Below are 20,868 nucleotides of genomic sequence, written 5' to 3'. Positions count from 1 at the left end.
AGGAAGTGCCAGCGGACAGTGAAAGTCTGACCTAGGTCAACAGGAAATTGTTGAACACGTTGCCTGGGGGGGGGGGACTCGGCACATCTGCCTGGCCATGAATATCCCGTGAAGGGCCTTTTAATGTGGAAATGAAAGAAGAACACACAGCCTTTTACATTGCAAATGAGAAAATATCAATTGGCTTTCAAGTGTGGAATATCAATTAAAGCCTCTGTTAGTGACTTTGCCTTTAAGGTGAATGAGGTTGTTTTGTGTCCTACAGCAAGGTGGAAGTTGGCCTTCTATCCAATTAGCACTGCATGAATTATGTGCACACTGATTCCTGGTGGGAGAATATTTGGATTTCAAGAGCAATCAAGAGTAGTAATGGAAGAGGTACTCAGATGTTTTACTTGTGCAAAACTAACAAGACTTCGATGGAAAATACTCTTTTGCAAGTAGAGTCAAAACGATCTGTTGGCAGAAAATTCACCGGCAGCTATTTGGGTTTAATCTTTTAATCGTTGCTTTTTTTTTTTTTTAATAGCCTGGTTCCAGCTCCTACGTGTGTTAGTTTTCTTCAACCTCTTTGATAATAGACTGAATATTTGGGAGTTTTACAAACAAAACATGCAATTGTAATGTGTCAGTTTTAGCACTATAGGAAATTATTTTTACTGTTATCAGACATGGACCAAACCATTTATTTAAAAAAAAATCATTGTTAGTTGCTGCCCTAAAGTCCTACATTCCAAATGTTCCATAAATATTAGTATTATAGGGGTTATAATTCAAATGTAAGAACATTATACATTTAAATCAAAATGTGTTGAGTTATTGGCATATTAAAATGTAAGCAGTAATGTTGTAGCTGGTTAAAGTGGAGCTGATTGTGAATGAACATTGTGTTGGGGAACTTGTAGTAAGCCATGCGCCTACTGTTTCTGCTACAGTAAAATCTTACACACAGCAATTTTAAAGGGGACTTTAAATCAGTTAGAAACTAAAACAGGATGCTTTTCTTTTAACATCTTCACATTTTTAATTTCCCCTGACAACAGCTATGTGGATGAGCACATAGCGTGTTTAATGTAAAACTCTAAATCTGGAAAGAAAACAGTAATTTGCCTTTTTTTTTTTTTACTTACACATTGTCCTGCCTGGTAAAAACCTGCAGGATTGAGAGGCGGCAGCATGGAGGGACTACATGTCCCATGCACCCCTGTGGTCCCTCCCCCCGCATACCTCTGGTGTGTGCTCACGCTGCGCTGTGTGGGGATCCTGCACAGCACAAGTTGCCCCAACAGCAGCAGCAGCGAGGCGCACCGCACCAAAAATAAAAGTTTCTCCACCGGAATGGGCAAGTTTCAGAAGACCGCTTTTCTTTTAAATTCCACATCTACGATCCTCAGAACAACAAGGGATTGGATATAACTGTTGATCACCCGCACCAGATTTTGGGATTAGTTTTTTTTGGTGATTTCTCACTTTTTGTTTTTTTGGGGGGGATTGGTTGCGCTTCATCTGAAGAGAAAACTCAAGAGGGGTGTTCTCTTGTGTGTGGCCATGGGAGGGGAAATGTGTTCCCCGACGCAGGCTCGCAGTTTTGCGAGGTTCTCCGTGGTTTTCCTGCTGGTTCTGAGGCTACAGTGCGGATCTGCTGCTCACACAAGGACGTGTCCCCCTCCCTGCGTGTGCGTCGGGGAGCTTTTGGACTGCAGTCGGCTGAAAAGGGGCCACCTTCCAGACAAGATCCCGGAATGGACAGTTCAACTGTGAGTCCAGTTTAAAGGGCCTTTGCGTGCCATAACACCGTGATGTATAACGCGTTTTATTTATTTTTAATTCATTGGTTAATTGCTTGGAAGATATTCTCACACCTCTGCACTTTGTGGGACGCATTGCTTATCTGTTTCCCTTCGGCACCGATGGGATGATCCACATTCCTGTAGTGGTAAAAAGGGAATGGCTTGTAAACAGTGTTGCATGAGAAACAAAAATTGGCAACTTATTTGAATCTAGATCCGATCCAGTCAGTTAATTCTGCACAGCTTTTCCTCCCTCACCTGAAGGTACAGAAAGAAGAATCTGCTCAAGAGTATGTGGCCAACAAATCTACCCTGTTTATCCGACTTAACACCCAGTCATGAATCTATGAATGTGTCTCAATGGGTTTTATTGATCACATTGGTCCTTGCAGCAGCATGTCAGGGTCCTCGAGGCCAACAGGGGAGCCCAAGCAGCCTTTCAGTGTGTGTTTTTTACACATCAAAGTGCAATTGTCAGTCCCTGCTAACCTCCCCATTAACGTGTAAATACTTCTGAATAAATCTCCCAGGTGCCTGCAGGTGGGGGCTTTGAAAGTCAGGCGGTCTCATATATCACTGTAGGGTACAGGTAGTAGTAATGGTGCTACTAGCAGTGTTTTTGTAGTAATTACAACACTATTTGGCTAGAAGTTGTCAGTCTGTCTCCCACGTAGCGCGTACACAATTGCAACTAATAGACACCCATAATGTTTATAATGGTCTTGACAGTGTGGTTTACGTCCACGTTTGCATTCCCAAAGGATTGGCGTCAGATCAGTCTTCAGGTTCCAGCTTCGCACACCTCCAGGCCTTCAAAAGCCATCAATCAGATGCAGTCTGTGTGCAGCCTTGGACTGCTTCCTTGAGTAATGTCTCCATTACTCTCCTGTTTGCCTTCTGGCTCCACAAGATGAGATGAGGCTGAGCTCGGCCTGTTGAAGCAGAAAAACACCAAACACAACTTTTAATGGCATGTTCCTCGGTGTGTTCTCCTTTACAGATAATTATGCGTACTTTTTTTTATTGCCCTGCGTTAAGCTGCAGTACTTGATATTTATCGCCCTGTGTTCGGCTGTTGGAGCTCTTGATTCAGTGCCTTGTCGAAGCCGCTGCCCCGCTGTAGAATTTGAGTTTTTCTCTCTTTCACAAATGTGCTGCTCTGGAAACTTGACATTGCCAGAGAAAACAGACCCAGCCTGAGCCTCATAACCAAGGCCGGCCTTCCAAAGAAAATGAAAAAAAAAAAAAAAGTTCTGGGGGGAAAAATTCTTTTCACTCTAGCATGCTAATTTACGAGTGGCTCTCCAGCACATCTTAAATCCCTTAAACTGCCCGACCCTTTGTTTTCCAGCACCCCATTATTTCTGCTGAATTAGCAACTCCAGAGCCAGCGATGGTACTGATTAAGGAGGAGCTTGTAGGATTAGTTCGAAACAAGCTCGCAGAAAGAAAAGGGGGAAGGAGAAAGTAGGAAGGAGAAGAGCTAGAAGAAGTGGGATCAAGTCATGAGTATCTGGGAGGTTGTTGGGGGGGGGGGGAAATAGGCAACACATTTTTATCTCGCCTCACTTTTTTAAGTTTGAGAATGAGACACGACTGTAGTTTTAACTTAAAAACATTATGTGCATTAATCTAAATCCATGGAGAAGTCAAATGAAACACAAATTTCTCTCTGGAGTCTGTAAACACAGACTCCCTTGAGACTTTAGTGAGCATTTATCAGAGGAATGCTGTTGTTTTTTTTACAGCTACAGAACATCTATTTGGCCAGGTATCACTAGTGCTCAGTAATAAAGACGGGAAGTAAGTTAGGAAGTAGATTTAGCGCCACGTTAGCTAACATACCCGGGTTGGAGCTACCAAGCATACCTGTGTCATAAACAATATGTGTACTAAGGGTAAACCGGTACACCATTTAATTTTGTAATAATTATAGAGCTCTTCAATTCATAGAATGACACGAAACGAGGACACTTCTTACTTTTGAAGAAAAAACATCACACCTCTGGAGGTGTAGGCTATAGCCTACGAACTCCCTTATTAAGACTTTAATGTTCCAGATATTTTCTGAGGATTTTTGGACAAAATATTTTTGGACAAAATATTTTATTTGACCGGGTAACACTAATGACCAGGAGCAAAGTACTTTGCTAATGCTTATTTTTGGTGAAAAAAATTGTAGCTAGCAAGCTAAAGTCTGTCACACTGGCCTCCGTAAATCACAAATGTCACGGCCTCTAATGGAAACAACATGAGAACCACCGCCTCTATTCAGATTTCTGCAAACGTTCGCTCTTTTGCATTCAAACTTTTGGCTAACGTTAACTCACGTCTTTGGCTTCAGCCACAAAGAGAGACATTTACGTCCCATTATCGTAATCTAAAACGTTACTGACAGCTCTAGTGACCTAAAGAAGTGGCTCATTTATTCACTTTTCAGTCTTTGATAAGAAAGCGGTGCTGCGCATTTTCACCCGGCCAGCAGATACAGACCGGAGCCTGTACGCAGCCCTGCGTGTTATCTTGCTCCGCTCAGAGCCCGCTTTGTGAGGGAAGTGGAAGTGTCAGAGCTACTTAGGGTTTATCTAGGGGGAGTATGATAGGACACCTTTCCCATATGGCCCCCAGCGCTGGAACTCCAGCAACAAAAACAACAACACACAGCTCCATGCTTGGAAAGAAAAGCAGCAGGGGGGGGGAGTAAAACTCTGGTTGAGTGGTTTATGAAACTTTCCACCAAAGGACAAAAACAGGCCCCAGAATTTTCGACAGGGGTGTTTCAGACGTATGAAAGGCGTCCCTCTCGCTTTTTTCCCGGCATTGTGAATACATTACCAGTTGATAGGTTCTTCCCCTCCTCCCAGAGCTCCTTGATGGATTCCAGATGAGGGAGGTAAGGAGGAGGAAGGGTAGAGGGTGAGGGGGTGTAAAAAAAAAAAGTGTCTGGCACCGCAGCGTTGATCGTGCGCGGCAGCGTCAATAACTCCACCACTTTATGGCGCACGAGGCCCCGCTTGCCAGACTCCTTGAGCTGCTTTTTAGGCTGCTTTTCAAAACAGACAGCAAAACCAAAAACAAGAGATCCCCCCCCCCAGTGAGCTGCGGCCAAGACTGCTTCAGTCCAAGGCCAGGCGTTGTGTGAAATAGACAGAAACTAAAACCCGCTGTCAATGAAAAACACATGTTTAAAATCTGTTAGATTTGCTTGGAAGTTCAGACACCAGAGAAGAGATCTGGTCCAAACATCGGCCAGTGCTGAAACCTCGACTCCTCGACTTTTTATCGACTTCCCTCGCCAGGTTTCGGCCTCCTTTCAGCACAAAGAGAATCTCGCCGCGCAATAACTTATCAGCTTGTCTGTTTTGGCTCTGCTTCTCAGCGGAGGTCTGGATATGAAGCGAGCTGTTTTGGCATCCATGAGGTTCTCTTCTGTGTTAGAAAGGAAGGGATGAAAAGTTTGTTTTGGACTTTTTCATTTGCAAGAAAATGACTTTAATCAGTCTGGTGCCGGTTCAGTAGTTCATCCTGAAGTGACATGTCTCCAGTTTGAATTCAGTGACACCCAGTCTCAGAAACAGATTAATAAAGTCCATTTAGAACCAGATGAACTACGTAGTTTGAAATTTGTTGAAAACAAAGATGGCGGACAGTTTCTTAGTTGATATCTGAAATCTCCTGCTTGTGACAGTATGGCAGCAATACATCTTATTCTTGCTCACTTTTTCTGACCATTCTGTTTCATTTAATCTCCATCAGGTTTAATTACAGTGACTTTTCTGTGATGCATGCCCTCTGTTCACAGTGTCGAGGCACAATAGCACAGAGAATTTCTATGTAATTACGTTTACAAATGGAAGACTACAGCAGCTGAGAAACAGAGTCCATGGTGTATACTTTACCCTTAATTTTTGCCTCTTTTTCTTTTTCCCCTCACAGGGACCTGAGCCATAACAAATTGCAGGTGCTTGACGGCACTTTGTTTTCCAAACTACAACATCTAAGTGAAATGTGAGTACGCCTTGTGTTCTCAGCACTCTCTCCAAACAGCCTCCATCACTGTCCTGCATGTGGAAAAAAACTGTCTCTTTTTCCTCAATGTGCACAGAAAGCTGAACCACAATGACCTGGACGCAATACCTGATTTGGGCCCGTATGCTTCGAACATCACAACGCTCATTCTGTAAGTAAAACCTTTTCTTGAAGTTTCTATGAACGCTTCTCACTTCAGCCTGGTCTGGAGGATAATCCTCTGCCAGAGTTGTCGTTGCTGGTTAAAGTAGTGAGCTGGGAAGTGGTCCCCCCCCCCCCCCCCCCCCCCACACACACTTTTTCCCTTTGGAGAGCAAACCCTTTTGGCTGATCCGGTTCCCAGACTGGGCAGTCTGAGACATGGCAGCCAGCCCCAGACGGGTCACGTGGGCGAAGACAAATACCATCAACAGAAATGGAAATGTTTTGTTTGGTGGCTGCTGCTGCTGTTGGTGTATTTTTAAACCTGGGGGCAGCGACGTAACGTCATGTGAAAATCCAAATTTGGTGATTTTTTTTATGTGGATGGATTGCAGGTTTCTGTGTGGCCTTTTGTAAACAAGCATCCACGAGCTCCCTGAAAATGTAACCATCATGTGATCTCGGCACATCACTTAAAAGAAGCCAATTAATCCCAGTTTTTGTGTTAATGTGCAGCAGAAACATGAACCAGCAGTGTCTGATACTGTGAGATTATTCATGGGGAAGAAAACCTTTTGACATGTCAGATTTGGTCATGCTCAGACTCTAACTAGAAGATGCCTTGGTATTTTGTTGTGCAATACGTGCTTTCGCAAGAACCCCAGATATTAGTGTGTGAAACCTCAACAATTTGATTTGCTTTCTGTGGCGTGTCTCTCCAAAAACAACGACTAACGTTAAGTTATTGTGTAAGAATGTATCCGTCTCCCGGCTCGATGAGGCGTATTCCTCATCAAGCCCCAACACGACTCTCCGCGGCAGCCACAGGGCACGCCAATTTGTTTGCACGTTTATTGCCGGAGTGTCACTTCCAGCTATAAGTTTCAGCTCAGGACAATGAGCGGGGGTGTTTGCTTTACCTAAGGCAAGCTCTTTGCACCTTAGAAATCATATATGACTGCTTTATTTGAGGGTTGTTTTGTGTATTTCTTGATGTAAGTTTTCCTACTGCATGCGGTTACTCGGATTTTATTCGATTTAAAAATGGATTTGTTCCACTGGCCCAAGAAAAAAGATCATTTTTTCATTATTTGTTCCACATATCACCTGGTGTGAATGGCCGCATTGTTACCTTAATGGTTAGAAAGAGGTCAGCGGTTCATCTGCCACTGCTGCTTTGTTATGCTGCCCATGTTCCCTTGAGCAACTCTGGATTAAATTGCAGAGTTCCTGCACAAACAAATCCAGACTTTGTCCAAACCATAATGTCTTTATATGATTTGTTGTTCAGTTTGGTTCACCCAAAGTCGTGTCAGTCATGTTAACTCTCCCTGAACATGCTCCAGATAAATACAAAAATGTTTTTGTAAACGGAGAACTTCGAGTTACAGAATAAAATCCAACACACTTATTCATCTCAAGATTTTCCTATTTTAAAATAAGATGTCTTATTGTATACTCTCCCTCGGGATTGGACATTTTACAAACAAACATTTATCAGTAAAATGAATTGTTGCTAATAAACTACATTTGTACCATTTTGTTGAACCACGCTCACTGTGGCCACAATTGATAATCTAGTATCTAGTGTAACATAGTAAACACTAAAATGTAGTGTAACAGAAGCACAAGTAGTCACCAAAGTGGCTCAGTAATGTCAGATAAACAGAAATATCCACCTAAACTTTGCTAACATCAGCTTACATTAGCTTACATTTGCCACCATTTGCTTCTGGTCGTACCAGACCAAGTAAGGCAGTAAGCAGCAAAACACCTGAGTGTATTGAACTAAATTAGGGTGTGTTTTTATCAGAAATACAAGAAGTTGATAAAATTAGGAATACTAATAGTTTGCGTCACCATAGCTAATGCTAATTTATTTACCTTCCTGAGTTTTAAATAGGCATTCTAGCTAATAGCTACAAGCTAGTAAGCAACAGTTTCTCATGGTATCCCTCCAAATAATTAGCTAATTCCATGGTCTCTTTTGATAAAAAAGATATGACTGACATCCATAATTATATATTGTAAGTTATGCTTACACTGCCCTTTTGTGGAGGGATCACATTTAAATATACAGAACTATGGTTAGGCCTATGAGCTGCTTTCATTTTAAACATCAGTATCCCTCACAAACCTAAAAAAAAGGCAGCACATTGTGAATCCATTAAACTGCTGTCGGTTAGTGAAGTCAGGAGCATAATTTATTTCAAATTAGTCAGAGCAATATGAAGAAACGGAGCACACACAAAGAAGAAATTCAAATTCACACTTGCTCTCTCACTCACACCGAGTGTGTCGGCCGCCCTCCTCCTTCAGGTTAGGTTTGCGCAGTGTGATTTTTCCATAATTTCTCTCCCTCCTTCAGTTCCTCCGTACTGGGAGGGTAGTAAAGAGGAGGGGAAAAAAAGACCTCGGGGTATCGAATACCACTTATTCAAACAGCCAGTCAGACATCGCGGCAGCTCTTGCCGACTCCTTTGACCTCGCAGCTCCGAGTGAAAACAAACGGCAATAACCCTGCAGCTGGTAGTAATTGAGTCGTGATCATCTTAATTAATTGAACAATTTCCCAGGAATTTATGGAGGGGGTAAACCCCGCCGCCACTAAATCCCTCTGCCTGTGTTCAGGGGGGGTTCAACAAATGACCTGGAGATTCCAGGTCTGATTAGGTGAACCTCTTGGTATGTCTACGGAAATGAGAGCCTTGTTGAAGATGAGAGTTACGAACCAAAACAGCAGCGATTATAGTAATAATCCGTGACATTTTCATAATAGATATATGGGCGATGGGGATTCAGCAACGGCTGCAACCAACGAAGAGTTTCATAAATCTGTTGGTTGTTTTTGATCTTTGATTTTTGATAAAGCAACAGAAAGTTTAATTTATTCTACAGAGCAGACACGCAACAGTAAAGCGGGCTTAGCGACAAAGAAAGGACACATTTTCATAAATCAGAATGCAAAATGTATGTATGAACTTACACAGCATTCATAATTTGAAGTTGCGCACTACAGAAACACATTGACACATCAAGAATTCTACAGCTCCCCTGTCATTTTGTGCGAAGGGCCCTGCAGCCCTGCTTCTCTCTCTGCTCCGACTGCGAGCCGACGAGTTCAGATGATCAGCGATCTGAGTGAGATATACAGTATGTGTGCAGAGTTTAATATGGCGTCTCAACAGCGATCGCAGCCCTGGTTTTCATTACAGGCGCCACTGCAGAGAGAGGGAGTCATCAGATGGCTTCTCAAAACTCTGTTCTTTTTCCAATAGGAAATACCACACACGAACGCACCACCACACATATGCACACACACACACACACACACACACACACTATGAGCGAGACGGTTTTAGAAAAAGCGACTTTCCATTTAAAGAACTTCCCCGATTAAAAGCATTCGATTTTGCTCTGTGCTTCGCTGGAAACACAAATCAACAACAACAACAACAAAAAACTTCTCCATCATGGATCAAAAAAAGGCTTTACCCTCTAACATTTTAGATATTCAAGTTCTAATGAGGTCTGGAAAGTCTGGGAACATGTGCAGATAATGAGTTTTTAGTTAGTTATCCAAAAACAAGAGTGTTACACTGACTTTATGTCATGCATAGGAATCGTTTTGTGTGGTTGTAATCAGAGCAGCGCAACAGCATTGATTTTTCCCGCCTCAGTTTAATAATGAGTACGCATTCTATCAATACTTGTAAAGCCTTGGGCTGTTATTGACACATGGCCCGCCCTCTATTGACTTCCACTAACTGCAGCAAAGCCCTGCAACCACAGTTGTAATGGCACTATAATCACGTTATCCGATAGCGAAGTGAATGCACACATTTCAAGTGTGTGTGTCATTGAAGTGTACAATGTCGGGGCCTGTTTGTGCGTGGAGGAGACCGAGGAGCACTCATTGAGCTGTTGTGGGGACGAGAGGGGGAAAAGGAAATGAGTTCGCAATTGTCTGGCCGTGCAGTCACACAGAGTTCATGGCTGACTACAGAAGAGTGCTGCAGAATAGCCGTAACGAATCGGAGAGGGCTCATAGGATTATGGAATAATAACGTGGCCAGATTTCTGATACCAACTCGAACTCCGGGGTCTGTCTCCTCGTCCTCACAGACAGGAAGTGTGCAGCAAGCCCCTCTCGCTCCGTGGCTTTACTCCCCCCCCCACACACACACACCCGAGAGAAACTGGAAAGACTGGTTCTTTCCCACCAGGCGGCCTCCCCTCTCTCAGCGACCAGTCGGGGGAACATGAAAACCGAGATACAGGTGGTGTGCGGCGCTTTTGTCTGGGACCTGGGGGCCGTGGTGCGTGGAAGGCCCTCTGCAAATCTCCAAACAAAAGAGAGCTGCCTGTGCGCCGTTTCTTCACTGCAGACAACGATCTGTATTGTACTGTCTCCGCGTAGTGACTGAGCACCGAAAACTTTCTGAGTATTTAGTTTAGAGAGATGATGTCAGGGGAAGGTGGCACGATAAGGGAAAAGGCCCTGCATGCCTGCAAACCAAAAGGGCATGGTGCAATTTCCATTGTGCAAGGCATGCTGGCTGGTCCGTGTTCATACACTAAACTCCATGTAACAATATAACAATTTAATCTAGCAATGATTTGATTTTAAACTCTTCTAGTGCATCAGAAAGAGTTTTATTCCGGCGTTGCCCAAACTGCCATCCGTCTTGTGTCTTAGTCGACTCGTGAATCCTCCCCTCTGTGCGTTGGATTCAGAAGATTGCCAAAAGGTGACACAGACTTTCCAGATGGGGAACCCGGTTTACGAGATACGTGCCCTGAGAGCATTCAGTGTGTGTGGGGGAAACGGGTCACCAAGTTCTCTCGGTGTTACCTCACAGGGAAGTAGGTGAGACAGCTCCGTTTCACAGCAGCGTGGTGCCGCGCTGTCTCTCTGCCTGAGGTGGATGAAATGAGTATAAGACCTGAGAGGTGTGTGTCAATAGACGGGTACCTGATTTTGCATATATTCATTAATTATAGAAATAGGAAACCGGTAGTCAATCGATAAATCGTCTAAATGTTTCATGACAGCTGCTGCTCTCGTGAAGCCTGTCCTCGATGTTGTTTTTTCAAGGGGCTGCTGGAAAAGTGAATCAGAAATACTAACAGCTCTCTGGTCAGTAAGGTGTAGCTGGAGGGGGGGGGAACTGTAACCATCGCAATGAATACTGAAAACGAGGCCTGTAGTCTGGTGCATTGGAGGGAATTCCTGCCCCCCCCACCCCTCACTCTCTCTCTCTCTCTCTACTGCCGAGTCTCATACACAAAGAGGGCACTGTACGGGCTCTGTTTATAACTAAGCAGTCCCTGCACTGCAATTTAGGAGGCGTGCAGCTCAGGAAATTGCTGGCCTCTGCCGAGGCATGCTTTCACTGAGGGAATGGTATTCATCAGCCAAGTAATTGGCAGGTTACCTTTTTAAATACCTTGTTGGTAATTACCTTATAAACAAAATCACACATCGCTAAACCGAAAGGTTGTTTGGACTTGGTTTGAAGAGCTCGCAACATTGATCATACCGAGCAATTTGTAGGCATACCTGGAAATATGCATGCAACATCAGCAAAAAAAAAAAAAAAAAAAGTACGACTGTGTTGCACGCTGGGTGGTAAATTGCAGCTTTACAAGCGCGTGAGAGTTTTCCTTCTTTCTTTTTTTTTTTAATACCACACACTAATTGAGGGACTTGACTGTTTGCATATCTGGAAACATGACACCAGTGTGCGCCGCTAGTCCAAACACACAGTATTTTTGTCATTTATTGGAGCGACGGTGTCTGTATTTTCAGAGCAAACAACAGGATCACCAGGATCTCTGTGGAGCAGCTCAGGCCCTTCCTCGCCCTGGAAACGCTCGACCTCAGCAACAACAACATCGTGGAAGTAAAGGCCAGCTCCTTCCCCGCTCTGCCTCTCAAGAACCTGTGAGTGTCTCCAGTTCTGTTTGTGCGTGTTGAACATTCAAAATGCACAAGTGGGTCTGAATGGTGGGAAAAGCCCAAAAGTGTATGCATGTTTCTGTGGTTGCAATACGGCTTTTATTGTGTCTCCTAAATGAATCTTTCTCTCTCAGGTTCCTCAACAACAACCGTATCTCATCACTGGAGACGGGCTGCTTCACCAACCTCTCTAGCAGCCTGCAGGTTCTTCGGCTCAACCGCAACCGCATCTCCACCATCCCGGCGAAGCTCTTCCAGCTGCCCAACCTCCAACACCTGTAAATTTACAATTTACAAACATTGCTTAATTTCCTCGCTATCTCTCTTCCATGGCAAGGCTTTCTCTGATTGGCTGACAACTGACTACTATATCTGTATGCCAGTATATCTAATTTGCTCATATATTGGCATTTTTGGAAAAATGGCTGTCGGCCAGTTGGTGTTATTTTGTGAGTTCCAACATGGTCTTTATGCTATATGTTTTAGGGTACTGTTACATTATACAATACATTGTAAAGTATCTGTATGTTTTCCTTGCTTGTGCTTGTGCGCTTACTCGTCTGTCTGTGTGTGTGTGTTTCAGGGAGCTGAGCAGGAACCGCGTCCGCAGGGTGGAGGGCCTGACGTTCCACGGCCTGCACGCTCTTCGCTCCCTGAAGATGCAGAGAAACGGCCTCAGCCGCCTGATGGACGGGGCCTTCTGGGGCCTCGGCAACATGGAAGTCCTGTAAGCAAAGTCTAGTGCGATGTGCATCGAGTTCTGTACCTCCAAATGTGTCATAAGGTCTCATTGTGTGTGTGTGTGTGTGTGGGCCTGCAGGCAGCTGGACTACAACAACCTGACGGAGGTGAGTAAAGGCTGGCTGTACGGCCTGCTGACTCTGCAGCAGCTCCACCTCGGCCACAACGCCATCAGCAGGATCCGACCCGACGCCTGGGAGTTCTGCCAGAAACTCAGCGAGCTGTGAGTCCACCTCTCCCCCCCCCCCCCCTCCCTCTCATTATTCCCTCCTCACTTTCCATTCACACTCTGAACTCCCAACACTTCTCTGTGTCGCCCTATCCTCCCCTCTGGCACTCCCGCCTGCCCTTCCTCCCACTCCAGTTCCTCTTGTCGCCGACCCCCCCCCCCCCCACCACCACACACACACACACACACACACACACACACAGACAAAGCAGCATCTCTTATGCTCTGCAAGTGAGTGCCAACATTAAGCCAACATGTTACACACCCCTTTGCCTCCTCTCTTTTCTCCCGTCACTTGAACCAACACACCGGCCTCCGGAAGTCCCTCTTCTTCTTCTTCTTCTTCTTATTGGAAATTCCATTATTAGTCGCAGTCTTTCTCTGCGTCAAACACTACGTTACCCACAAACGTCTGCGATCTACCCCCTCATCAACACACATTCCTGGAAGCAGATTGAATGTCCTTTGTTGTGGCTCTTGTTTACAGCAGCGGTCAGTTCAGTGTTTGCAGTGTCTGGAGTGTTTTTCACAGATAGGTTGTTGTTCTCCCCCCCCCCCCCCCCCACCCACCCCGTGTTTCTCTCGCTCTTATCCCACAAAGCTGAGAGTAAACAACCCGCCTGTTGGCTGGCTGGACTTGCTCAGCTATTTGATTTGTTCTCATCTAAGTTTACTCAAAAAAACACATTTGTTTCCCGAGTTCTGTTTTGTTGCATAAATTGATCTCCTCAAACTCGTACAAAACAAGTTGAAATCACAATTTTACATGTTTTTGTTGTCTGTCCTACAGCGACCTCTCCGTCAACCATCTGTCCAGACTGGAGGAGTCCAGCTTCGTAGGCCTCAGCGTGCTGGACGAGCTCCACATCGGAAACAACCGCGTGAGCTTCATTGCAGACGGGGCTTTTCGCGGCCTCTCCAACTTGCAGATGCTGTGAGTTAAATTCAAAAGTTTCATACAAAAATACTGTGCAAAAGGTTTCCCCAATGTTTTTGTCGTGTTTGACTCTGAAGTGACTCGTCTTTTCAATGTGAAGTCAAATAGACTGAATGTAGTCAGTTTTAAACTCACACCTAAACATCTAGGCAATAAATACGGAACCAAAAATCTGATCTCAACTCTGGAAAGAGCTTTTTCATTTTATTACAAACAGAGGACATATCATTTTTTTTACTTTTAACAGATCAAGACTGGCAGTCTGTTTGCTAGTTTTTGTGCTAATCTCAGCTAATCCTGTCTCAAGTCTAGCTCCGAAAAAGGGAATAAGCCCAAATCTTAAAATGTCAAACTATTCCTTTCAGTAGATACTTTGTGTGATTCAGTGTTTCAGCTATCTATAACATTTAATGCAAGTACAAGTCCCTAAAAAAAGTAAGTGCGATCACCCCACCCCCCATCCCCACCCTCTTTAAAGCCCCCTCAACCATCAATCCGCTGCCTGAGAGGAAATATCCTGCCTGATTTGTTTTGGGGATGTGAAATAGATTACTGTGTTGAGGTCTCTCCACACACATAAAAAAAAAAAAAAAAAACTCCGAGAGGCATAACCCCGACCTCAACAACCCCCCCATCTCTCCCCTTCCTCCGCCCGACCCCCCTCTCCCACACCCACATACACCCATCCCCCCCTTTCCCACAGAGGGGCTCCGTAACATTTCCCCTGGTTGGGATTTTTTTTTTTTAACTGGAACCAAATGTAAGCTTCACTGCTGAGGTCACCGTAGGGCAGGTGTGCAGCTAGGTGGACATGGATAGCTTCAGGGCTTCAAATCTACCACCCCCTCCCATACACACACACACACACACACACACACACACACACCCTTCCTCAATCTCAATCAGCCATAACCAGGCAGGTCGAGGAGGAAAATAGCAGTTTGAAAGCATTATAGCAGCTGAGGGATCAAAGGAGGCAATTTCTCTGCGAAATTCTTGGCTTTTAGAGATTTAGCACTCAAATGCTGTGTATGAAGTTGCTTGGTGTATTTTTATAGCAGTTATATAATGTGTCCATATTTTTTCAGCCGTCACAATTTTGAGTTTGATAGCGGAAGATGTTTCGGGCAACGTGAACCATAATCGTCAGGTTCAGTCACTCAAAATCAAACAGCAAGAGCTTTTTCTTGTAGAGCCGCTAAGAAAATCCATTAAAGTAAAGGCAGAGAGACTAATTTCCGTTTGCTGGTTGCACCAGCAAGTTTAAACTTAGTAAAAAGTTACATTATACTGTATCTATCTATTTATGTAACACTAAATTGAAACACACAAACTGGTTCTTGCGAAGAGATTATTTTTTACTAAATATTTACCGTCTGCCAGATGTGACTGTTAGCAAACTGAACCCGCTAGCAAAACATACGTTAGCTTCCTCGCTGTTTGACGCATCAAGGATGAAGAGTAAAAGAGGTTGATGGTTAAGCTAGCCAAATTAACTATGAATTTATGGAGAAAAATTGTATTTTAGAGTTAATTGTAAGATGTTAGTTGGCCAACCTCCCGTCTACTCTTTACTCTAAACGAAGCTAACGTTAGCTTTGTTAGTTGCTTCAGTTAGCTTCACGAACCTTGCAGTTCCTGGGTGTAAATATTTAGAATTAACTATTCTCTATTTAAAAATGGGTTTGTGTGGTTTCATTTTAGTGATGTGTAAACCGGCAGTTAGTTAACACTTAAGTTATAACTTGGCAAATATTAAGGAGCAATGCTCTGCAGGTTTACATATTCATGAAAATAGCTGTCACTGTTGAGGTAATGTGATTAGAGTTCACAAAAAGCAGAGGGTTTAGCAACAGAAATCTAACTCTTTTTCACAGAAAGACCCATAGAAATATAAAATATCACAGATGTTAGTTGGAGGATCTGTGGCTACACTTTTGAGGGTAACTCATACATATTTGAATTGCATGCAGAGTATATTTATCCCCTCAAATTAAGTTTAAAATGCAGCACACATGTTATATTGCAGCATTTCCTTGTAAACTAGTTCTACACAACACAGAAAAAAGCCATTGCAGACTTTTAAAAGCGCCGCAAAGTCCAGGCAGAAACTTCCTGTAAGGCATGGAGCCGCTTTGAATATAATTTGAAAGTCTCGAACATCTCCCCCCTCACAAGAAATGTAAAGCCGCATAAAGTTTTATTACCATCGCAAGTGCAGTTGTTTTCTGGGTGTGGATTTTTTACAAGGTGGTCTGTCTTTGTTTTCTTCGGAAAGGGATCTCCAAAATAATGAAATCTCCTGGCCCATTGAAGACATGAATGGCCCTTTCTCTGCTCTGGACAAGCTGAAAAAACTGTGAGTTCACTATTGACGTTAACATGATGTTTCAGCCTGGACCGGGTGACTTTATGGAACATGAAGCAAAAGTTTGAAATTGATTAGAATCTTGTCTTTTTCCCAGATTTCTCCAGGGTAACCAGATCCGCTCGGTGACCAAGAAGTCTTTCTCAGGCCTGGACGCGCTGCAGCACCTGTGAGTCGGCCTCGAGTTTCACTGATTGTTTCCATAAGTCCGAGCTGTAAACTAAGCAGGGTGAATCACACGGAGACACACAGGCTGTTTGTTAGAGCCGTACACCCAAACTGTCTTCTCCCATTCCTCCGCTTTGATGTGGAATGGAGAAAAAAAACTCCAGCATTAGTATCTTTACATGTGTGCCAGACTATATCGATCACCAAGGCAAGTGGAGTGAACTCTCTGTGTATGTGTGTGTGTGCACAACAGCTGCATTTGATTCTAATTAGAGTTTTTTCCCAGCCGCTGCCAGAGCTCAAAGCAGCCCAGAGTTAGGCCTCTCTTGATTAACACAGCAAACTGCTGCCCAGAGTTTTATTGTTCTGGAGCCCAGACTTTTTTCTCCCCCCTCTCGATTGAAGTTTTTGTAGCCTTCACTCTATACGGCTGATGTACGCAGAAAAAAGCTGCCATCTTACCAGTCCTAATTTCTTTTCTCCTCAGAGATTTGAGCAACAACGCCATCATGTCCATCCAGGCGAACGCCTTCTCTCAGATGAAGAACCTGCAGGAGCTGTAAGTATGAGCATGTTTAAGGACGGCTTTAGTTAGTCTTTCAGTGTTTATGTGGGACAGAGCACCAGGTGAGACTCATTATGGTCTGCTGGGAAAGCCAGCACCAAACAGCGCTTGCTTCAGTGTTATTAACGGCTTCACAGGTTCCTTTGTCTCCTTCAAACTACAGGATAGTGTCTGGTATAAAGCCATGCAATGGAATTTTTTAATTTTTCCAAAATGATTGCGACTTAACGTGTCATGGCGTTGAGCTGAACACACCTTCCTCTGTAGATTCCTCTCAAGACGAAAATCACTGAAAACCAACCATTTAAAAGTGATATTTCTATGTGAATTAAGTTTTTTTTTTTTTTTTTTTTGGTATCTTCTCTCCTGGCAGGCGTCTGAACACCTCCAGCCTCTTGTGCGACTGCCAGCTGAAGTGGCTTCCCGTCTGGGTGGCAGAACAAACCTTCTTGCCCTGCGTCAACGCCAGCTGCGCCCACCCACAGATGCTGAAGGGCAGGAGCGTGTTCGCCGTCGGACAAGAGGAGTTTGTGTGTGGTAAGTGATGCATTCACTTGGAGTAACACCTTTACACACACACACTCACACAGGTTTTCCATTTACGAGCTGACCCAGATTGTTCAGTATTTTCCTCCCCGGCTCCTGGTCAAGCTAATGAGCCTTGTGAAGAGAACGCTATGGAAATGTCCTAGGTGAAGTTTTCAGCTTTCCTCGTTACCATAATAGAGATCTACTGAGGACATATTTCAGTTCAGTTTTTCCCCTTTCAGATCTGCCATCAAAACCCCCCCAAAAAATGCACCAGACATGGCTAAATAGCCGTTTCCAGACCTGAACACATACGTTTTATACAGGCATTTAAAATTCTCCCTTTTGTTATCTTCCCAGACGACTTCCCAAAGCCTCAAATCACCGTACAGCCGGAGACCCAGTCGGCACTCAAGGGTACCAACGTGACGTTCGTCTGCTCGGCGGCCAGCTCCAGTGACTCGCCCATGACCTTCGCCTGGAAGAAAGACAACGAGGTCCTGAACGACGCGGAGATCCACAACCAGGCCCACTTGCGGGTGCAGGGAGGCACGGGGGGCGAGACGGAGGTGACGGAGTATACAACCACCATGGAGCTACGTAATGTGGAGTTCTCCAGCGAGGGGAAGTACCAGTGCGTCATCTCCAACCACTTTGGATCGTCCTATTCCACTAAGGCCAGACTCACTGTCAACAGTAAGTTTGGGATGGGAGAAGCCAATTGGTTGGTTGGTTGATCAAATTCTTAAAAGATTCTAATATAATGTCGTTATCTCATTTCCAGTGCTCCCTTCCTTCACCAAGATGCCAATGGACTTGAGTATCCGTGCTGGAGCAACAGCCAGGCTGGAATGTGCCGCCGTTGGTCACCCTTCCCCTCAGATCGCCTGGCAGAAAGACGGAGGTACCGACTTCCCTGCCGCCCGCGAGCGCCGTATGCACGTCATGCCGGAGGACGACGTGTTTTTCATAGTGGACGTCAAGACCGAGGACATCGGCGTTTATAGCTGCACGGCTCAGAACACAGCTGGAGCCATTTCTGCAAACGCTACGCTTACTGTGCTAGGTGAGGAGCGGCACTTTCGGGGCAAAAAGGAACTCTTTGTTTCGAGCTTCGATTTTAAGTTGAAAAGTAGACTGTACGTTCATGAATCATTCTGATATTTTTGGTTCCTTGTCACACTAACTTCTATTCTATTCTGCTGCTGTGGTCCTCCTTTCAGAAACACCTTCCTTCTTGCGGCCCCTCATGGATCGCACTGTGGCCAAGGGCGAGACCGCCGTCCTCCAGTGCATAGCTGGCGGCAGCCCTCCCCCGAGGCTGAACTGGACCAAAGACAACAGCCCCCTAGTACTGACCGAGCGCCACTTCTTCGCAGCCGCCAACCAGCTCCTCATCGTCGTCGACGCTGCGGAGGCAGACGCCGGGAAGTACACTTGCGAGATGTCCAACGCGCTGGGCACAGAGAGGGGCAACGTTCGGCTGGCGGTCATACCAAATCCCAACTGTGACTCCGGAGTGCAGGGCGGCGGGGGAGTCGGCATGGTGAGCGGGGCCGGATCGGACGGCGACGGGTGGACCACAGTGGGAATCGTCATCATAGCTGTGGTGTGCTGTGTGGTGGGCACTTCGCTGGTGTGGGTGGTCATCATCTATCACACCCGGCGACGCAATGAGGACTGCAGCGTCACCAACACAGGTCGGTGCATGATGGTTGTTGGAGTTTAGCCTTCATTTTATCAGGGTCAACAAAGGGTTCCCTGAAGAAGTATCACCGAATCTGTTCATAGAAAATGAAAGTGTGTGACATAACTTTATGTCCTTGCGCTCCCAGATGAGACCAACCTGCCCGCCGACATCCCCAGCTACCTGTCCTCCCAGGGAACGCTCTCCGACAGACAGGACGGCTACATCCCATCAGAGAGCGGCAGCAGCCATCAGTATATGGCTTCGTCACTTAGCGGCTTCTACCTGCAGCCTAAAGACATGAACGGTAAAACACCTGGCCTTTTCTTCTTTGTCCTTAAATTGAATCACTTTGCAGAGTCACGTTTTTCTTACACGATACGGTTCCTTCAACCCATACAGGTTTCTGTCAGCTTGATACAGGAAGTGAAACAGACATGGAGGCAGCCATCGATCCTCTGCTCTGCCATTATCAAGGTCCCATCGGCTCACTGCTTCGCCGAGAGAACATGTACTCCGCTGACCCGTCAGAAGTCTTCACAGGTCTGTATAATACTTCCATTAAATAGAAAATGTTACTCTTTGACTGTTATTGATGTAGAACATTATATAACATATTATATTTGAAGTACAGTCATCATTATCTTTCTCACTCTCTAAAGGAACTAATATTTCCCTTTTTTTTTTTTTTTTACATTCAGGCTGTTCCATCGATCAAAAGCCCGTCTGCATCGACTCCTACAGCGGCAGCCTGACCAACTCTAAAATGAGGGACTACTTCCTGTCTGAGCATTTTGACCTCTGCTCCTCCTCGGTCCTGATGCAGCTTCCCAACGCCAGTCTCCACCACGGCCCCCCTCCCCAGCAGAGTGACCGCCGGCCATCTGCGGAGGAGGTAGAAGCCAACGACTACGGGATGCCTCACGAGTGTCTTTCCCCCTCCAACAACTTCATGGGTAGGTCTTAAGTCGATCGTTTTTTCCCCGAACTTTTCCGGATGTTCTCTGTACGTTGGTCTGACTTGTCATTGCCCCGTTCTCTCTCAGGAACATTTGGGAAGGCTCCTTGGAGGCCTAATAAGGACTTTTACCCGGGCTTCCCCCCGCCGTTGGTGACGCATAATGGGATTACTCTGCACCAGAACCCCTACGCCGCTCCGGACGCCGATTCCGACCTGGAGGAGAACATTCTCATCAAGGACTCGGCCTCCGACCGGAGCGACAGCGTTTATGAGCAGCCGTTTGACAGCAGCAGAACGGATCACTTAGCTGAGTGACTCATGAAGAGGACGACCAAAAAAAGAAAACTTCTACCTCACTGAATGGACACTTTTGCAATAAAAGACTCCTGAAATGTGCAACGAGTGAATGTAACGGACAATTATGATGTTCCCAGAGAAAAGTAAAAAGGAGCATATTAGCAGCTGTTCGTCAAGGACGCAGCTTCAGCTAAATAATATAGATGAATATATACATTTTTTTATATAAAGTTTATTATATTTTGTAAATTGTATATAAACAGATTCCATTATTTTTGCTTACCTTTTTGTGTACGAGTATTTTGCAGCCCTGCCTATTCAGTTATTCTAGCTTTGAATGAAGCAAATGTTTTGCACATATGTAAACAATAAAACAAAAAAACACCTTTAATGTGTGCTGCTGCATTCACTCAAGAGCTCCGAGTCTTGATGTTAACCGTCTTCATCGTGCAGGACGTGTGTTTG

The 20,868-nt window shown here is 45.0% G+C and overlaps 1 protein-coding gene across 1 annotated transcript; it reads left to right on the top strand.

The window, feature by feature from the left end:
• Nucleotides 1-177: 177 nt before the first annotated feature.
• On the top strand, nt 178-20,794 carry lrig3 (leucine-rich repeats and immunoglobulin-like domains 3). The gene is made up of 19 exons (XM_076076162.1): nt 178-1,757; nt 5,727-5,798; nt 5,896-5,970; nt 11,773-11,907; nt 12,057-12,200; nt 12,506-12,649; nt 12,743-12,886; nt 13,683-13,826; nt 16,108-16,188; nt 16,295-16,366; nt 16,853-16,924; nt 17,304-17,467; nt 17,819-18,154; nt 18,243-18,524; nt 18,682-19,158; nt 19,294-19,452; nt 19,548-19,688; nt 19,847-20,101; nt 20,192-20,794. Exons 1-19 carry the CDS (start codon nt 1,549-1,551, stop codon nt 20,419-20,421), a joined length of 3,336 nt encoding a protein of 1,111 aa, XP_075932277.1. The 5' UTR covers nt 178-1,548; the 3' UTR covers nt 20,422-20,794.
• Nucleotides 20,795-20,868: the final 74 nt, after the last annotated feature.

Source organism: Anarhichas minor, unplaced genomic scaffold, assembly GCF_050575085.1.
Source record: "Anarhichas minor isolate MPS153535 unplaced genomic scaffold, ASM5057508v1 ptg000055l, whole genome shotgun sequence".
Lineage (NCBI taxonomy): Eukaryota > Metazoa > Chordata > Actinopteri > Perciformes > Anarhichadidae > Anarhichas > Anarhichas minor.
Note: the sequence above shows the minus strand (reverse complement) of the source record. Positions and strands in the feature narration are given on the sequence as shown.